The sequence below is a fragment of the Anomaloglossus baeobatrachus genome, chromosome 11 (assembly GCF_048569485.1).
Source record: "Anomaloglossus baeobatrachus isolate aAnoBae1 chromosome 11, aAnoBae1.hap1, whole genome shotgun sequence".
In the NCBI taxonomy this organism is placed as follows: domain Eukaryota; kingdom Metazoa; phylum Chordata; class Amphibia; order Anura; family Aromobatidae; genus Anomaloglossus; species Anomaloglossus baeobatrachus.
In genome coordinates this window covers 96025548-96044823 of record NC_134363.1, presented here as the reverse complement: position 1 = coordinate 96044823, position 19276 = coordinate 96025548, and the positions used below count along the sequence as shown (strand labels likewise).

Genomic DNA, 19276 nt, shown 5'->3' with positions numbered 1-19276 from the left:
CAGTGACTGTTATGGGAGTCTTGTAAATGGCTGTGAGTGAGGCTGTCGTCTGAACACCTGTACATAGTACTGGGAAAAGTACAGGGCAGCTTGTTTAGCACAATGCTTTTTTATTATAGCATGCCTACTGTTTATTTTGTGGTCATGTTTATAAAAAGCACAGTGCATGTGGGACACAGAGGGATATCATTTCATGTCACTCAGAGGGGCTTGAGAGAGGATCTGACAGCTGCAGAGACTTGAGACTTCAGAAATCTAAAGGCTAGTTAACACCCTTTGAAAGAAGATCATGGTAGTGGGTGCAAATCACATGTTATAAACCTAATAGATTAAAAAATATATTGTTTATGTTAAAAGGCTTTAGCTTCCTATGTTCTGTGGTCAGAAGAAACACTGGAACCTTTAGGGTTAAATGCTGTAATAAGTGGGTGATAAAGCAAAAAAAAACAAAAAACACTTAAGAAAACATTATTCTTTTCATGCTGATATATTTGTCTTCTCATTGCCCCTTCTGAAGTTATGTTTCTACCAGAATTGCACAATACATTTTTGGGGGGGGCTAGAAGTAGACTGCTATGACTATTTGAATGCTACCCCATAATATGCTACTGCTGGTTTAACAGCATAAAATAAGCGTTTAAAGGGGTTGTCTCCTGATGTCAGCCGCTGTACATATGTCCGATCTCAGCCAAAATAGCGGCCATTCTGGTCTAGTGTATCCCGTTGAAGCTGACTCGAGTCGTGCTTATATTGCCTGGATGGTTACCATGTAATAGTAATACATACAGGGGTTGTTGAGGGTGAAATAACTGGTGCTATCCATCACTTCCCCCAGAAAAAATTGTCAGTTGGCCCCTTATTCACCTCTGAAACTACAGTTTAAAAAGTGTCATTGTTTTATTCTACCATACATTGCATTCCTTTCTCGCCTTTTCATTGGGGGACACAGACAGTGGGTTATATGGTGTCTCCAGGGGAGGCGTGACACTAGGTTTGAAAAAAGTGTTAGCTCCTCCTCCCACAGCATATAACCCCAGCTAGGTGGGAACTAGCTCAGTTTTTTCCTAGTGTCAGCCGGGAGGCTGACATGTCTGGACTGAGCTCCACCAGAGGTGCATCAGGCCAGCTTATTTTTACTTTTTATTTTGTTTTTCTTTTCTTATTCATTCTATTTTTGATAGGGGCAATACCAGCTTGCCTTGCCACCCCCATTCCCCCCGTGTACGGGCAGAGGAAACCTGGCGTGCACAAGCCGTCAGTCTTCCCTCGCGCCCAAGTGGTCGGGTATGTGTACCCCTCCAGGCTCCCTGGAAGCACCTCACACCAAGGTAGCTCCAGAGGGCTAGCCGAGCCGAGAACCTGCTTCAGCCTTGAGCCGAAGTTGCGTCCCCGAGATCCCTGCATCCCAGGACCGACGCGTCTTCAGACGGAGCCAGGAGCAGGTAGGGAGACGACGAGTCAGTCCCCTGCATCCAAACCGCCGCCTGAAAAGGCGCCGGTGAGGCGATGCAGGCCGTGATCCCGGGGAAGCATCATTTATTTAGCTCCCGGCGTCGGCCTGCATTATTGCAACGCCCCCTCCACTGCTCCAGAAGCTGCTCCCTCTAGTGGGCCGTCTCTCCCCTCCATGCTGCCAGAGAACACTGGACGCCATTACATGTGGGGAGCAGACACTGGGGAGATCGCCTCCTTGGCTCTGCGATTCTGCAGCACTATATACCGCTCTGCTCCGTGGTATATCGCTGTCTTTCTAGCGGTGTGTGTCTGCTGGCTGGCGGTGTATATCAGCTTTTAGCAGTATATACTAACTGTGCCTGTAGGTATATACCGACTGTTTGACAGGGTGTGCTACTTTACTCGGTATATACCGGCTGTGCATAGCAGTCATTTATAATACTGCTAGCAGCTCCTCACCCACAGCAGTCCCTTTTATAATACTGCTAGAGGCTCACTGTACTTATTGTGGAACTGTTGCTGACATGCGTAACCGCAAGGGTGAATAAGCTTCCCAAGCATCCTCTACGGACCTGTACTATGCTTGTACCACCTGTGGACGCTCGTTTTCTAATGGCCGAAGCTATCCACTATGCCGGGGCTGCGATGCCCCTACTACCGTGTCACAACAGCCTCCGCTGCCGGACAAGGCGGTTGTGCAGTCTGTGGATTTGGCTGCGGCCACTATCCAGGCATTACCCCAGTCTGATGACGTTATTCCTGCCTGGGCTCTTCTAATGTCTAAGAGGTTAGATGACCTGGCCGCTCAGATATCCCAGCCTTCCACAGGCTCTCACAGCCTCCCCCCGGCTCAGCTCCCCCAGGGGAGCCCGCCTTCGTCTGGTGTCTCGTTCCCAGTACGTAAAAGGCTGTCTCCAAAAGGCGCCATTGCGACCGTTACATCTCGTTCGACTCGGACGATGATCAGTCTGACTCAGACTCCGTGACCTTTAGTAGTCACGATTCCCAAGACTATGACTCTGATTCAGATGTCCCTTCTGAGTCTAGACATATGGAAGACACATTAATTTCGGCTGTCAATCACTCTGTCGATTTCTGATCAGCCTTCGGACCCGACTTCTCAGTCGGCAATCAAGCGGGCCAAGAAGCCTCCTAAGTCCTTTGCCCAGGATCCGATTTTTCATCAAATCATATCTAAAATGCTGGAATCACCCTGACAGGAGGTTTAATAAAAAATCCTCCTGTTCATTCGCTTATCCCTTTCCATCGGAACTGGTTAAGCTCTGGTCAGTACCCCCCCGTTGTGGATCCGCCAGTATCCAGGCTGGCTAAGCACATGGTTATGTCTGTCTCAGACACGCGTCTCTCAAGGACTCGTCTGACCGTGCAATTGATGCTGCGGTCAAATCTATTTTCCAGGCTTCCAGCTCCTCTCTGCGCCCCCTGTTTGCCTTGACATGGGTGGCGAGAGCTATGAGTGTGTGGAGTAGGAACTTGCGCAAGTTGCTTCGCTCTTGCAATATTCCTTCAGAGGCTCTTGAGATCCTTGATTTGTTATCTCTAGCCTCTAATTACTTGCTTCACGGCTCCTTAAATGCAGCTAGTTTGTCAGCCCTAACGGCAGCCAACGCTGTTTTTGCCCGCAGAGTCCTGTGGCTAAAGATATGGAACGCGGACAGTGCCTCCAAGAAGTCCCTGTCCACACTCCCCTTCCAGGGTCTTCGTCTGTTTGGAGAATCCCTGGACAATCTTATATCTGAGACGACGGATGGTAAAAGTACCATTCTACCACAAAAGCGGCCTGTATCTAAAAATTTTAAAGTCTTCTTGGCGCAGGCAGTCCTTTCGGCCCGCCCCCCAAAAACCATCACAGGGGTCGTCGCAACGCTCAGATCGGGGATCCGGTCCCTTAAGGGACTCTTCCTGGCGTTCCCACTCCAGGCAATCTAAACCCAAGGGACCTCGCCCCGCAAAGGCCCCTTCAGCATGACGCCGGGTACCCCTCAGAGCCGACTCCTGTTAGAGGGCGGCTTCTGCTTTTTCGGGATATCTGGCTAGACCATACTCACGATGCTTGGGTTCGAGAAATCGTCAACTCCAGGTTACAAGATGGATTTCCATTCCCTACCGGTCAACAGGTTTCTGCGTTTTCGGCTTCCAAAGTCCACAACGCAAAGCCAGGCCTTATTTCAGGTCATAGCCTCTTTACAGAAAGCAAACGTTATCATTCCAGTGCCCCTGGAACAGCGCGGCAAAGGTTTCTATTCAAACCTCTTTGTCGTCCCCAAAAAAAAAAAAGATGGCTCTGTCCGTCCTTTCCTGGACCTCCAAAAGGCTAAACAGGTCCGTACGGATTCGGACCTTCCGAATGGAATCATTGCGAGCCGTACTAGCTGCTATGGAACCGGGAGAATTCCTAGCTTCCATAGACATTCAAGGTGCTTATTTACACATTCCCATATGTGTATCGCATAAACGGTTCCTTCGTTTTGCCGTAGGTTACCGTCATTTCCAATTCATGGCCTTTCCCTTTGGACTGGCTACTGCGCCTCGGGTCTTCACAAAGGTCATGGCGGCCGTCATGTCCATTTTGCACTCCAGAAGCGTTCTGGTCGTTCCCTATTAGGACGACCTACGTGTCAAGGGGAGCTCTCCTCATGTTTGCTCAGAAAGCGTGCAAATTTGCCCAGACACGCTCTCAAGGCTAGGGTGGCTTCTCAACTTCAACAAGTCATCCCTCATTCCTCATCAGTGCATCACCTTTTTAGGTATGCTGATAGACACGGTTCAGGCCCGGGGTTTTTCTTCCAGAAGACAAGAGGTCTTCCCTGATCCGGGCCGCCCAATCCCTCTGCTCCCGCCGTTACCCATCCCTCCGGAGTGGGATGAGAGTGTTAGGCAAGATGGTAGCAGTCATGGAAGCCGTGTCGTTTTCCCAATTCCATTTGCGCCCTCTGCAATTGGATCTTCGGTCCTCTTGGGACAAGAATCCAGCCTCTCTAGACCGGTCAGTCCGCTTATCTCAGACTGCCCTCAGCTCCCTCGTCTGGTGGACTCAGGTCTCATCCCTATCTCAGGGGAAGTCCTTCCGCCCTGTCCACTGACACGTAGTCATGTCAGATGCCAGCCTGTTAGGCGGGGGGGCGGTGTTTCTCCACCACACTGCTCACGGACGCTGGTCTCACCCCGAGTGATCCCTTCATATCAACGTTCTGGAGATCAGGGCCATATTTCTGGCTCTTCAGACCTTTCAACCCTTGCTTCTGGGTCTCCCGGTTCGGCTCCAGTCAGACAATGCCACGGCTGTGGCTTACGTCAACCGTCAGGGAGGAACTCGCAGCAGGGCAGCGATGAAAGAAGTCTCCAGGATTCTTCTTTGGGCAGAGATGCACATTCCCATTATTTCAGCTGTCCATATTCTGGGGATAGACAACTGGGCCGCAGACTTTCTCAGCAGGCAAGGTCTAGCGGCAGGGGAATGGTCCTTCCACGACGAGGTGTTCCATCAGATCACTTTTCGTTGGGGGCTCCCAGATGTGGACCTCATCATCGCGTCTCGGCTAAACCCCAAAGTACATCCCTTCGTATCCCAGTCGAGAGACCCGCTAGCGCTCGGCTCCGACGCTCTAGTCCTCCCGTGGTCGCAGTTTCGCCTGCCATACGTTTTCCTTCCGTTCCCTCTCATTCCGAGAGTAATCAAGAAAATCAAAGCGGAGGGAATCCCGGTGATCCTCGTGGCCCCGGACTGGCCCAGAAGAGCCTGGTTTCCAGAGCTCCTCCACCTTCTCGGCGACACTCCCTGGCGTCTTCCCGACCGCCCGGATCTTCTGTCGCAAGGTCCAATATTCCACCAGAATACAGCACAGCTGCATTTGACGGCGTGGCGCTTGAATCCTTGATTCTAGCCAAGTCTCCTCTTTCTTCCAGGGTAGTTCATACCATGCTTAATGCTCGCAAGCCTTCCTCCGCCAGCATTTATCACAGGACCTGGAAGACCTATCTGTCCTGGTGTGACCGTTATAATCGGTCGCCCCTGACCTTTTCAATCCCTAATGCTCTTGCCTTTTTGCAAGACCGTATGGACTCGGGTCTTGCTCTCAATACCCTTACAGGACAAGTTTCTGCCTTGTCAATTTTTTTCCAGAAGCAGCTGGCTTCTCGCCCTCAGGTCCGTACCTTTTTTCAAGGGGTGGCGCATTTGTTCCCCCCTTATCGTCACCCCTTAGATCCCTGTGATCTGAATTTGGTTCTCGGAGCACTTCAGCTTCCTCCTTTCAAACCCTTGAGAGAAATCTCTCTTCAATGACTGTCTTGGAAAGTTGCCTTTTTAGTCGCTATTACCTCTATCAGGCGAGTGTCCGAACTGGCAGCTCTGTCCGGACGCTCACCTTACCTGATATTCCATCATGATAAGGTGGTCCTTCGGCCTTCCCCCGCCTTTCTTCCGAAGGTCGTATCTTCTTTCCACTTAAACGAGAACATTGTGTTGCCGTCATTCTGCCCGGTCCCGGTCCACTCCTTTGAAAAAGCCCTTCACACTCTAGATCTCGTCAGGGCTCTGCGGATCTACATCTCCAGAACAGCGCCGTTGCGCAAGTCCGATGCCTTCTTTGTCCTCTCAGAAGGACACAAAAAGGGCGACCGGGCTTCCAAATACACGATTTCTCGATGGATCAGGACTGCCTTGTGTGAAACTTACAAAACACGAGGTGTTGTTCCTCCTCAGTCTGTCCAGGCCCACTCTACACGAGCAGTGGGTGCCTCCTGGGCTATCCGACATCAGGCTTCGGCGGCCCAACTTTGCAAGGCCGCTACCTGCTCCAGTGTGCACACGTTTACAAAATTCTACAGAGTGCATACGCATGCATCCGCGGATGCTGCTCTTGGAAGACAAGTCCTTCAGGCGGCAGTGGCCCATTTATAAGTGGCCACTGCTCGGTTTTTTGACAGTGTTGATATGTGTTCACTGCAGTTGCAGTCGTTAGTCAGCTCTTAGGCTGATGTTCTACACTGTTAATAGTTTAGCTCCCACCCAGGGACTGCTTTGGGACGTCCCACTGTCTGTGTCACCCAATGAAAAGGCGAGAAAGGAAAGGACATTTTTGTGTACTCACCGTAAAATGTCTTTCTTGGAGCCTTTCATTGGGGGACACAGCTCCCGCCCTTGTGGTTTTGGTTGTCCTTCTCCTACTGCTTTTACAACAAACTGAGCTAGTTCCCGCCTAGCTGGGGTTATATGCTGTGGGAGGAGGCGCTAACACTTTTTTCAAATCTAGTGTCACGCCTCCCCTGGAGACACCATATAAACCACTGTCTGTGTCCCCCAATGAAAGGCTCCAAGAAAGACATTTTACGGTGAGTACACAAAAATGTCCTTTTTTGTGCGTGTGTACAGTATATGTTTTCTCCTGCATAAACTGTTCAGAAATCAATTTTCTCATGACATGGTATAGAGCAGGGGTCTCAAACTCGGCTGGGTGTATGGGCTGCTTAGAGGAAAAAAAATAATTTGGGGGGCCGCATTCTTTGCAGCTTTGCAGGACAAAGTGACATTTTTATTGGTACCATATATAATATATACTAGAAGGTGGCCCGATTCTACGCAACGGGTATTCTAGAATTTACGTATTGTGTAGTTAATGTATGATTTTTGTTAAATATATAGATGTTGTTGTCTGTAGTTACTAAGTGTTTGTGTAGGGGCTGTACATGTTCTGGGAGTTGTCTGGGTGTGGCGGGGGTGGAGAGCGGTGTTTGTGTGTTGCGTTGTGTGTCGTTATTTGTGGAGTGCTGTGTGTCTGTATCGTTGTGTATGTGTGTTGCGCGGTTTGTGTGGGTGTGGGGTGTGTGTTTTGGGGGGAGGTATGTTTTGTGCAATGTGTGTATTGTGCGGTATGTGTGTATATTTGTGTGTGCGGCGTTGTCTGTGTGTGTGGGTGTCTGTGTAGGGCAGTGTTTGTGTTTCCCAGTGTGTTGTGCAGTGTGTGTGTGTGTGTGTGTGTGTGTGTGTGTGTGTGTGTGTGTTTTGGGGGGAGGTGTGCACCCCCCATCGTGCTCCATCCCCCATGCTGCGCACCCCCCATCGTGCTCCATCCCCACTCCCCATTGTGCTCCATCCCCCATGCTGCCATGCTGCGCACTCCCCATCGTGCTCCATCCCCCATGCTGCGCACTCCCCATCGTGCTCCATCCCCCAAGCTGCGCACTCCCAAACGTGCTCCATCCCCCATGCTGCGCACCCCCCATTGTGCTCCATCCCCCATGCTGCGCACCCCCCATCGTGCTCCATCCCCCATGCTGCGCACCCCCCATCGTGCTCCATCCACCATGCTGCGCACTCCCCATTGTGCTCCATCCCCCATGCTGTGCATTCCCCATCATGCTCCATCCCCCATGCTGCGCACTCCCAATCGTGCTCCATCCCCCATGCTCCGCACTCCCGGTGTGCGGTCCCAGCAGCTGTGCTGCACGCCATGCTCCTCTGCCGACACTCACAGATACGATCGCATACACACACACACACACACTCACACATCAGAACACACGCACATCCGATCGCATACACTCACACACACACACACACACACACACACACACACACACACACACACACTGATGATATCGCACATACGCGCTGACACAATCCCAACATCCGGAGATACCACATGCTTCCGGCCATGTGATCCTCCGGCAGGTCCTGGAAGGCACGCACAGGATCGCCGCCGAGAAGCAAGCGATACCACGGGATGTTGTGAGTATGTGGAATGCGATCTGATGTGTGTGTGAGGTGTGTGTGAGGGTGAGTGTGATCTGATGTGTGTGTGTCTGTTCTTATGTGTGTGCGTGTGTGTATGTGTTCCGCCGCTGCAGGACGTGGATGCGATCTGATGTGTGTGTGTGTGTGAGGTGTGTGAGAGAGTGAGTGTGATCTGGTGTGTGTGTGTGTGTATGTGTGTGTCCGCCGCTGCAGGACCTTGATGCGCTCACCTCTGGGCGAGAGGCCATTCCATGTAGGGGGCGGAGCCTGGGCGAGCGGCCAATCCGTGCGGGGGGGGCGGAGCCGAGGCAAGCTGCCAATCCGTGCGGGGGGAGGAGCTGAGGCGAGCAGCCAATCCGTGCGGGGGGGCGGGGCCATGGCGAGGCCAGCGGCCAATCCGCTGTTTGTCACCGTAAGGACATGTCATGGTAAGGACACAATTTTGGAGCAAGACAGACAGACAGAATAAGGCAATTATATATATAGATAGATATTTTTTTACACACACACCTTTAGAGCACTGATTTTGAACATTTTCACTTGTTTATTATAGCAAAACGTACACATTCTTTGTTTAAATATAACATTTTTTTTTTTTTCCATTTCATTCCTCTCTTTTAACTAATAGTCTTACAATTAGCACTATATAGAAATTTTGACTAACATATCTTAGTAATGTTCCCCATCTTGTTGTAACATGCCCATCTTTGTCCCCATTCTACAGTAATGTACTCATCCTTGTCCCCATCTTGTAGTAATGTGCCCATCCTTGTCCCCATCCTATAGTAATGTTCCCCATCCTTGTCCCCTTGTAGCAATGTCCCCATCCTATAGTACTGTCCCATCCTATAGTACTGTCCCATCCTATAGTACTGTCCCATCCTATAGTACTGTCCCATCCTATAGTACTGTCCCATCCTATAGTACTGTCCCATCCTATAGTACTGTCCCATCCTATAGTACTGTCCCATCCTATAGTACTGTCCCATCCTATAGTACTGTCCCATCCTATAGTACTGTCCCATCCTATAGTAATGTCCCCATTCTATAGTAATGTACCCATCCTATAGTAATGTGCCAACCTTGTCCCCATCCTATAGTAATGTCCCCAGCCTTATCCCTATTCTATAGTAATGTTTCCCATCCTTGTCCCCATGTAGTAATGTCCCTATCCTGTAGTACTGTGACCCATCATAGTCCCCATCCTATAGTAATATCCCCAGCCTTATCCCCATCCCATATTAATGTGCGCACTTTGTCCCCATCCTGTAGTAATGTAGGGGGGGGGGGCTGCAGCTATAACCTACCGATCACTCTCCTCAGACTCCACAGACGACAGAGTAAAGCTGAGGGGAGCGGTCTCCGGCCCCAGATCCACAGTGATTGGAGAGATCAGTCACAAGGCCGATCTCTCCAATCAGAGCTGGGGGCGGGTGAAACAGAGGTCACCCAGCTCCAGTCAATGATCAGTGCTATAGCTGCACTGATCATGGCTGGATTTCCATGTTTCAGCCATTTTCAATGGCTGAAACATTACAGTGGCTGTGATTGGCTGTGCGACGTTCGTTAACCAATCACAGCCTCCGTAGGCCTGGGGAGGAGACACCACCCCTCCTGAGGCTAGGCAGAGGGCCCCTCCTCCCCGAATCTAAGGTATTTGCAAAGCGATCGCAGCCCCCGGGGCTCCGGGGGCGCGATTTTGCCATGACGTACTGGGTACGTCATGGGTCCTTAAGTACCAGGGAGCCATGACGTACTCAGTATGTCATAGGTCGCTAAGGGGTTAATGTGCTGTCCTACATACACAAAAAAAACCACCACACTATTCTTCTCACCTGTCCTGCGTTCCCTCGGCTGCCTCATCTCTGCTTCTTGTGGCCCCCAGGCCTGTGCCCCTGTTCACTTTCGCGGCCGGTGCAGGGGCCGCAGCGCCGGCAAAACATTCATCTGACATAAAGCGCAGACAGTGGCTGCGGCCCCTGCCGCAATAATTAACAGTGGCACAGGCCTGCGGGCTGCACGAAGCAGCCTGAGGGGCCGCATGTGGCCCTCGGGCCGCGTGTTTAAGACCCCTGGTATAGCAGGTGAAACAACCGCTGTAATAATGGTATATTTTTTGTATGTTTGCACAGGTGTGATGTATTTCAGTAACCGATGCCTTTAACATTGCGTTTACATTTCCACCACAAGATAGATGATTATACTCCAATATAAAGTTTTAATAGTTTCACCTTAACTTTTCCTCTCAAGGTCGTTCTTTCAACCTAAAGCAGAAGCCGTTCTAAAGAAAGAGCTGAAATTGTCTGAGGCTGAGCTTGGTCCTAAAGAAAAGAAAAATAGCAGCGAAGACAGCGAAAAGTGAGTAGTTGGGCAGCAGCGGTGAGGATGTTTTCTTTCTTTGGGCAGTTGTTGGCCCCTTTTCCTGATGGTTTTCTGCCATGTGTAGAGGGAGAGGTTGGTAGCGATGATGTGTAGGAGCTTCTGAGTAGGAGCAGTGCCTACGGTGCCGCTTGTTCTGAGAATCACTTCCTAAGGAAAGAATCTATTAAAACACTTAATTTGGATTGGTTTTAAGAAGAAGCATTACATTTATAGCCAACCTTTAAATATGTAGCACAACTAGTTTAGATTGACCTTCTTTGTGTAGATTTTCACTTTAAATCTTTTCTTCTCTTTTACAAGTACTGAACATCTGCTGAAAGAAAAAAAAGGTAAATTATCCAAAGATGCTGATTCTCCCATAGAATGTGTGTCAAAGAAATCTGCGCAAGTTCTATTGAGTGAAAGTGAAGATGACGAATCGAAGGACGTTGAAGTGTCAACTCCAGGAAAAGATGTTCAACCTGATAAGGTATATTGAGGATGCCAGTTTGTATGTGCCATGTGACAAGGCCTATCCACAATTGATATCGTCTTGCCTTAGGGCATTGTACAGTACTGACAGACCATGATTTCTGTCCTGTCACTATTTTTTTTCAGTAATTGTCATATCAGTTTGTCAGCTGCAGCCGATAGTCATGGGCTGTCCATGTGCTGATTGACAGCCTTGTTCCTTAGCAGAGGTGGTGAGGGAGGGGAGCTCGCTCCTCGTGGATACTACGCCTCCTGCACTCAACTGCTCTGAAGTTATTCAAAAGTAATTTTATGTAAACTAGAGACAAAATGACTCAACACAGAAATTAGGGGTCTGCCCCTAGATATGGCAACTTAAACCTGGTGACATTCCCTCTTAAGTCAGTAAGTGAAAGGAGGTCATGTGCTGCCGATTCTAATGATAAAATTATACAGCTGATATCTGCAAAAATAACCAGCAGGGGGTGCAGTTGTCTTGTCTACTTCTTTTGCAAGGGAGACATGACTTTCCAGACTAAGTGTATCAGATGTATGAGATGTGCCATATTTCATATTTCTAAGGGCTCGTTCAGAGAATTCCCATCCATATAATACACTTAAAGAAGTTGTCCAGTTACCAAAACTGATTTTTTTTTTCCTGATAAATCTTGCTAATATGTGCCCCTCAACACATCTATTATGTTTTTTCAGCAAAATTACCTTTTATTGTGCACTAGCAGCACATGCTCATTGCTGGCTCCAGCTCTGATGGGGATAATCTCTCCTCTGACTTCCTGTGTTCAGTTCCTACAAGTTCCAGAATTCTTTGTGGCTCTAGGGCGGTGTCTAGCTTATCTAACACACCCACTGTGTGTAACATCCCCCTCAGCTCTCCACCCAAAGCCTCCTCCCTGCCTCTTCCCTGTGTGGATGCACTGAGAGCAATCACATAGACAGCCGAAGCTGCCAGCTCTGCACAACCAGGGGAAGAAAGTGAGTGTGTGAGTGTACAGAAATTATGATTATTAGCCGGCGCAACATGTGAAAAAAATAATTGGGGAAAAAAAAGTGAAGGGGTGATGAGATTGCTTTTTTTCCCTCTTGCGTAGTCTGTGTGTCGTCCGTATCATCCGCAAACCACATATGACTGGATCCTGTGGATTAAATGTGCAGCGCATGCAACCGTTATTTTACCGGATCCTTCTGCAGCGGGACACAGAATTTATCGGCCGGCACTGGAGTCAGCTGACTCCTGATCTCACAGCCCGCACACGCTGCAATGGCTGCAGGTGGGCTCATTCACATGACCGTTCCGTCATTGCTTTACACTTGCTGGCTACAAAAGATAAAGGGACCGCATGTCATTTTTTTTTATTTATGTATTTTTTGGCTGAATACAAGACTAAGCACCTTAGTGCCACATGAAAGTCACAAAAGGCTGCCAGCTTAGAATATGCAGGGGGGTACGACATTATATATGTCTTTCTTTATCTATCTATCTATCTATCTATCTATCTATCTATCTATCCAGCCCTCTATTCATTCATTCATTCATTCATTCATTCATTCATCCCTCTATCCCTCTGTCTCTATATCTATCTATCCATCTCTATATCTACTCATCTATTTATCTTTCTTGCTGCTTCCGTTTTTTGCGGGCCGCAAAAAAAACGGAAGGCACGCAGATGTCACACGGATGCCACTAGGATGCATCCGTGAAAAAAGGACCGTTTTTTGTGGCCCGCAAAAACGGAACGGTCATGTGAATGTAGCCTTAACAGCAGTCACTGCCTGCTGCCGATCACATGTGATCGTGTGTGGGCTGTGTGTGCGGGCTGTGTACAGGAGTTCAGCTGAGTTCAGATCAGCTGACTCAAGTTTGGCCGATCAGGCTGGGGCCACACGGGGATTACTGCGATCCCCTCGCATTACACTCGGCTCACGCTCTGTACAGCAGATCTGAGTGTCATGCGTGTGTCCCTGCGACTGAGGTCCGACTGTGTGAGCAGACCTCAGCTGCGGGGGGCGGTCCGCCACTCGAGGGGTGGGCCAGCACTGAGGAGGGGTGGGAGGGATTTCTCTCCCTCTCTCCTCCGTAGTGCACCGATGTACCGCAAGTGCAGTGCGATTTTTTTCTCTCACCACATACACTTGAATGGGTAAAAGAGAGAGTCTTGCATTACAGTTGTAGCATGCTGCGATTGTTTTCTCGGTCCAATTAGGGCTGAGAAAATAATTGCTCATGTGTGCTGACACACAGGCTAATAATGGTCCGAGTGGAATGCGATGTTTTATCGCACTCCAGTCGCACTGTTTTTCTCACCGTGTGGCTTAGACCTTACTTGTTCTATGTCCCCCTGCATCCATCGCAGCGTGTGCAGGCTGGAGTTCAGCTGAGTTCAGATCGGCTGACTCCAGTGCTGGACTGAACTCCGCTGACCTCACAGCCCGTACACGCTGCAATGGATGCAGGGGGACACAGAACAAGTAATCGCCCGACACTGAAGTCATCTGATTACTTGGGATGAATTGAGCAGTAAAATGCGCTGGTGCTCGATGGGCGAAGCCCATGTCGATTTTTTTTTTTTAAAAAATTCAGTAAAAATAAAAAAAAAAAATCACCTTGTTTGTGGGCTCCCGCTGCATTTTCTATTGCTAAGGATAACCCAAGCAGCTACTGGCTGCTAACCCCCGCTGCTTGGTGTTACTTTCACTGACAATAGAAATCCAGGGAAGCATTTTTTTTTTTTAATATTTTTGTATGCTAGCCAGGTACAGCAGGCAGCTACGGGCTGCCCCCAACCCCCAGCTGCCTAATTGTACCTGGCTGGGAACCAAAAATATAGAGAAGCCCTTTTTTTTATTTCATGAATTTCATGAAATAATTAAAAATAAAAATGACGTGGGCTTCGCCGAATTTTTGAGTCCAGCCAGGTACAACTAGGCAGCTGGGGATTGGAATCCGCAGTGCAGGGTGCCCAAACGTTCTGGGCCCCCCGCTGCGAATTGCAGTCCACAGCCGCCCCAGAAAATGGCGCTTTCATAGAAGTGCCATCTTCTGGCGCTGTATCCAACTCTTCCAGTGGCCCTGCCAGGTGGCACGCTGGGTAATATGTTTTAGCAGCTGGTATAAAGCCCGTGATTCTTAATGTCAGGCCAAGTTTGACCTGGCCATTAAGAATCTCCAATAAAGGGTTTTTAAAAAAAAAAAAAAAAATCACACAGAGAAAAATACTTTATTAGAAATAAATACACAGACACAGTAGGGACTCCATGTTTATTACTCCCTCTCACCCCTCCACGATGGAGAAATTTCTGTACTGACCATGCCAGGAGAGAGCGAGGGAAAAGAGAGAGCGAGGGGGGGGAGGAAAAGAGAGAGCGAGGGGGGGGAGGAAAAGAGAGAGCGAGGGGGGGAGGAAAAGAGAGAGCGAAGGGGGGGGTAAGAGCGAGGGGGGGGAGGAAAAGAGAGCGAGGGGGGGAGGAAAAGAGAGCGAGGGGGGGAGGAAAAGAGAGCGAGGGGGGGAGGAAAAGAGAGCGAGGGGGGGAGGAAAAGAGAGCGAGGGGGGAGGAAAAGAGAGCGAGGGGGGAGGAAAAGAGAGCGAGGGGGGGGAGGAAAAGAGCGAGGTGGGGGGGAAGGAAAAGAGAGCGAGGTGGGGGGAGGAGAAGAGAGTGAGGGGGGGGGAGGAAAAGAGAGAGCGAGGGATAAGAGGGGGGGAGAGGAGAGGGGGCTAAGGGGGGAAGAGGGGAGGGGGAGAAGAGTGGGGAGAGAGAAGAGAGTGGGGAAAGAAGAGGGGGGGGGGCAGAGGTGCTCTGTCATTAACTGTCTCCACTCTGTGACTTGTGGTGCAGGTGACAGAGTGCAGACAGTTGGTCCCATGCAGCAGGACAGATGGCAGAGCACAGTGGTGACATGCCTGTCAGTGTCTTGCTGCGTCCTGCAGTGCTGCTGGAAGGAGCACATGATCACACTGCCCGACACCGGACGCTCTCCTGACATCGCAGCAGAGCGGCCGGGTGGAGAGTGTGATCAGATACTTACATGCAGGGGGGGATTTCAGCTGAAGAACCTCCCTGTATCCCACCCTGGCGCCCCGTGCCTCACCATCTGCAGGACGCTTAGCCGGCTCCACACTGACGTCCTCCGGTTCCTCCCCTCGATGCTGGGCTGTGCCGTGCGGTAGTCACCGCCCACAGCCCTGTCACTCAATCTGAGTGGTGCCAGCCTCCTCTGACGTACCGGACAAGTTTGAGAGCCTGGAATTGCCGGGACGTCAGAGGATACTGGCGGCCACAGCTCCAGGGGGTCATGTGACAGGCACTGAGCGTGCAGGATAGCGCCGCTCAGTGCCAGAAATGGAAACAGAAGCCAATGGAGAAAACGCCTAGAATGGTAAGTAGAACTCATACAGAAAATAAAAAAAATGGGTGAACCACCCCTTTAATGGGCAGCACACTTACCAATGTAAATCACTGGGCTATTTAGATGAGTTTTTTCACATGGTCTGGGTGTCAGTGTGAATAAATTGCAGTATGCGCTATTCTCCTATGAGTATCGGATGAGGCTTGCCTATACATGTCTATAGGTGAAGAAAGTAAATCTGATCCCCTACGGCACATCCCTGTAGTCTGATTTTTATGGATATGTGACGCCCCTGGACTATCAGGTCGTCACAGGGTATTGTGCAATCTGCCCTTCTGTGCAATATCCACCTCCTCCTTGGTTACGGGTCCCCAACTACATGGTGTTGCCAACATCAGTCAATTAAAGTCCTAGGTACACTCTGCACCACACCTACCAGACACACCAGTGGACGACCTGAGTGGAATAGGGTCGCTCACTTGGGTGGTTGGTTAAGTGGGGGACAGGAGGGAGTTCAGTTGAAGGTTGGAGTTTGAGAGTGAAGGAGAGAGGAGGTCAGGAGCCGGGCTCCTTGGACACAACTAGGTGGCAGACAGTGGTCTGGGCCTAGTAGGAACTTGACCCCCGGTCGCAGGGGATCATGAGAAGGGGCACAGAAATGTCGAGGAGGACAGCCGGCGGCCTTGTACCATCACCGGGCTGCGACCAGGGCACGACGGGGTACGTGGACCCTAGGTCAGGGAGTAGCTTCAGGCAACCTGAATATTTACCCCCGACGAGAATGGAGCCTTCAAGATCCACTCTCCAACCGCTCTAAAATCGGGGGTACTAGCGCAACGAGGGAGATGGGACTTTCCACAAAAACTGTCCAGAAAATACCAAGCGTGAACCCTGAGAGCAAACTCCCACAGTTAGCCACAGTGGGGAGCGGGACCTGACTAGTTTTATGCTACCGTGACCACAAGAAGATAGAACTTAATGTCAGGAGTAAGGTCACAGATCACCAGGCAACACCATCGGGGACGGGACCCAAACTAGCTCCCCTCAGCGGCAGCGGTGTCCAGAACTTTGGTTTATCCAGTGTTCGGTGTCAGCTCTGTGGACTGAGTGAGTACGCAAGTGACCCCCTTCACTCCCCACGGCACTCCCCAAACACCACCACCGAGTCCCGGGGTATTCCCCCTACCCGTGGAGGGTTCTAACACCTGGCTGCCCAACGACCCGGGTACTCCCAACTACAGCGGTGGTACTCCACGTTACCACACACCACGGGTGGCGTCACGAACTTTAACACAATCTCCTGTAAATGCCCCCTTCATTTGAGTGGCAGCACGACCCCCGGGTCCGGAGACCCCTCGAGCCACCGTGGATCCTGATCAGAGCAGCCTGGCTGTTGACACGGGGGCGGCACAGATACATTGCCAATATTAACTTAGAAAGCTGTATTTCATCATGTAGCTATTAAAATGTGACTGTATAACAATGACTCACAGGGGCGTAAAATCCACCACAGATGAAAATGATCTCGTGTTTGTTCTTGATGAATATTGGACAATGTTTCATACTCTCATCTGCCCTCCTGAAGAGACGGCCAATGATATCCGGTTGTAACCAGGTTCGGCATCTGTCACACCACATTTGAAGGTTTCGGCCTCCTGCTTTAGTTTTAAGTATGTTTGAGAGTGAAAACAAGAGTTAATAATAATACAAATTCTAAAAGCGGAACTCCAGCCTGCTCGTCACAGCATGGACAGTGAGCAGGATCGATGACATCAGATATCTGTAAACGTGACATCACTGGCCCCCAGCATCACCTGATGGAAATGAACCCTTTAACGTTCAGAAGCCTCTTCATTCACTAAAACTTAAGCAGTTTCTCACTCGCTGTGTTAGTGAAATAGTTTGGGCCAACAACAAGGAGGCTTTGTAAATTGTCTTGCCTCTTACCTTTGTAGCCGTTCCGCTCTGACTCAAACGTCAGCTTATGGGAACACCAGTGAGGTACAAATGGAATTAGGCCTCTTAGATATCAAGCGCTTGGAGAAAGTACCTGCACACTTGTGAGCATGATCAGTTTCTGTTTATTTGCCAGTGCACGGATAATTTATACCATTTGCAGACCAATCTGATATTGCATAAATGATTTAGTGGAAATTTACCAGTTAAGGCTACTTTCACACATCCGGCTTGAGCCCTGCGGCTCAATCCGGCTGTGCAAGCTATGCAACGGATGCGGTGAAAACACCGCATCCTTTGCATAAGTTTTTCCCATGCGGCCCGCCCGGTTTTTGCCGCTTGCGGCATGCTACTGAGCATGCGCAGTGGCAAAAACCGCATGCGGCGGCCGGATGCGGTATTTGCCGCATCGCGCCGCATCCGGCCGCCATAGGCATGCATTGAGAGATGCGCCGCATCGGCCGAATGCGGCGCGATGCGGTTTTTTTTGCCGCACGAAAAAACGTGCCAGGCAACGTTCCATCCGGCCGCCGCATCGGCTAAATCTGCCGCATGCGGCAAAAACCGGATGGAACGCAAGGCCATGCGGCACAATGCGGCACTAATTAAAGTCTATGCAGGAAAATCGCAACCGGCAGCAAAAAAAACCGGTTGCGATTTTCCTGCAAAGTGCCGGATTGTGCCGCAGAAGAAAAACCGGAGGTGTGAAAGTACCCTAACCCTTTCTGCTGCGTCATATGACCTTTAAGTCTCAGAAATAAAGATGTAGAGTCTTGCACATGAAATCAGAAAATATTTTAAACAAAAATAAGTCCTTGATTTTCAGACTGTGACTGGACTGCAGCTAGTATGTACTAACAGAAAATGTACTAATGTAATAACAAAGTATTTAAAATCTAGAAATATAGAAACTATTAACTTTTCTATATCACCTTCAGTCTACATGAAATGACTTCTGTGCACTTAGATAAATATTGTCTACTGTAGTGTTCCTCATTGGAATTCGTGACGGTTGGTGGGTCTGAAGAGAGATTTCCTCCTGAGCAGTAGTTTCTTTGGTTTGTAGACCTCCAGACACTCTTCCCTTCATGTCCCTAGCTGCTGATGTTCCTTTAAATGTCCCTCTCCCCTCTGTGCTGCAGCATTCCTGCCTTGTTTTCCAATCGGTATCACAGGGAGCTGTTATCCATCTCACTGTACAGAAGCATTAACACATTTGAAAATACCTAAAGTGTCATTTTACACTCCCCTTTTAGTCCTTAATGAAATGATCATTGGTTGTTGTTTAGCTGCAACCACTTGTTACAACAGGTGCAGTTAGAGATCTGACATTGCAATTCCTACGGCTGTAGAGATTGCCATGACACTTTAGACCTGTAGTCTGGACTTTCGCCAGTAGATTCTTGCTCCATGTCGCCTAAAGCTTTTAGGATCAAGGCCAAAAAGGGCTAAGCATATTAAAGTGTCAAAAAAAAAAAGTGTTGAAGTTTATGTTCTACCTAACCACACACTTAGTTTCTTGGTTAAATAGGTGACATTAGTAGTACAAGTTTAATCCTAATCTCTACTCCTTTTAAAGGGATTGTTAATAACTCCTACTGAATCAATTCCAAACCCTAGTTAAAATAACAGCAGTTTGTACTCCCCTCCCACAGCGCAGCCGCTGTTTCCGGAGTGACATTGATGTCATGTACATGCTGCAGCCAACAAGCGACTACTGTTCAGCTCGTCCTCACTGCCTACCTTTGCGCTAAGCCAATGTGATAATTTGCCTGGGATAATTATGACTGTTGTTTTTGCATAGATTCATCCACAGTGGTGTGACCTACGCAAGTTCTGATGAACCGGTGTGTTAGTCACAAGCTCTTGCTTCATTAGAATGTGTACGTCTCATAATGAATCGGGCACATCTG

The 19276-nt window shown here is 49.5% G+C and overlaps 1 protein-coding gene across 3 annotated transcripts in view; it reads left to right on the top strand.

Annotated features, from left to right (window-relative positions):
* LIG1 (DNA ligase 1) overlaps nt 1–19276 on the top strand; it is a 793173-nt gene that overhangs the window by 145749 nt on the left and 628148 nt on the right. For 2 of the 3 annotated variants that reach the window (XM_075328747.1, XM_075328746.1), the window contains exons 1-4: nt 1405–1442; nt 6732–6810; nt 10463–10570; nt 10895–11063. In XM_075328747.1, the coding sequence (XP_075184862.1) occupies nt 6782–6810; nt 10463–10570; nt 10895–11063 (306 nt within the window). In that variant the 5' untranslated portion in view covers nt 1405–1442; nt 6732–6781. Of the gene's footprint in view, nt 1–1404; nt 1443–6731; nt 6811–10462; nt 10571–10894; nt 11064–19276 lie in introns of those variants that run through there. The other variant, XM_075328748.1, reaches the window with a different exon arrangement.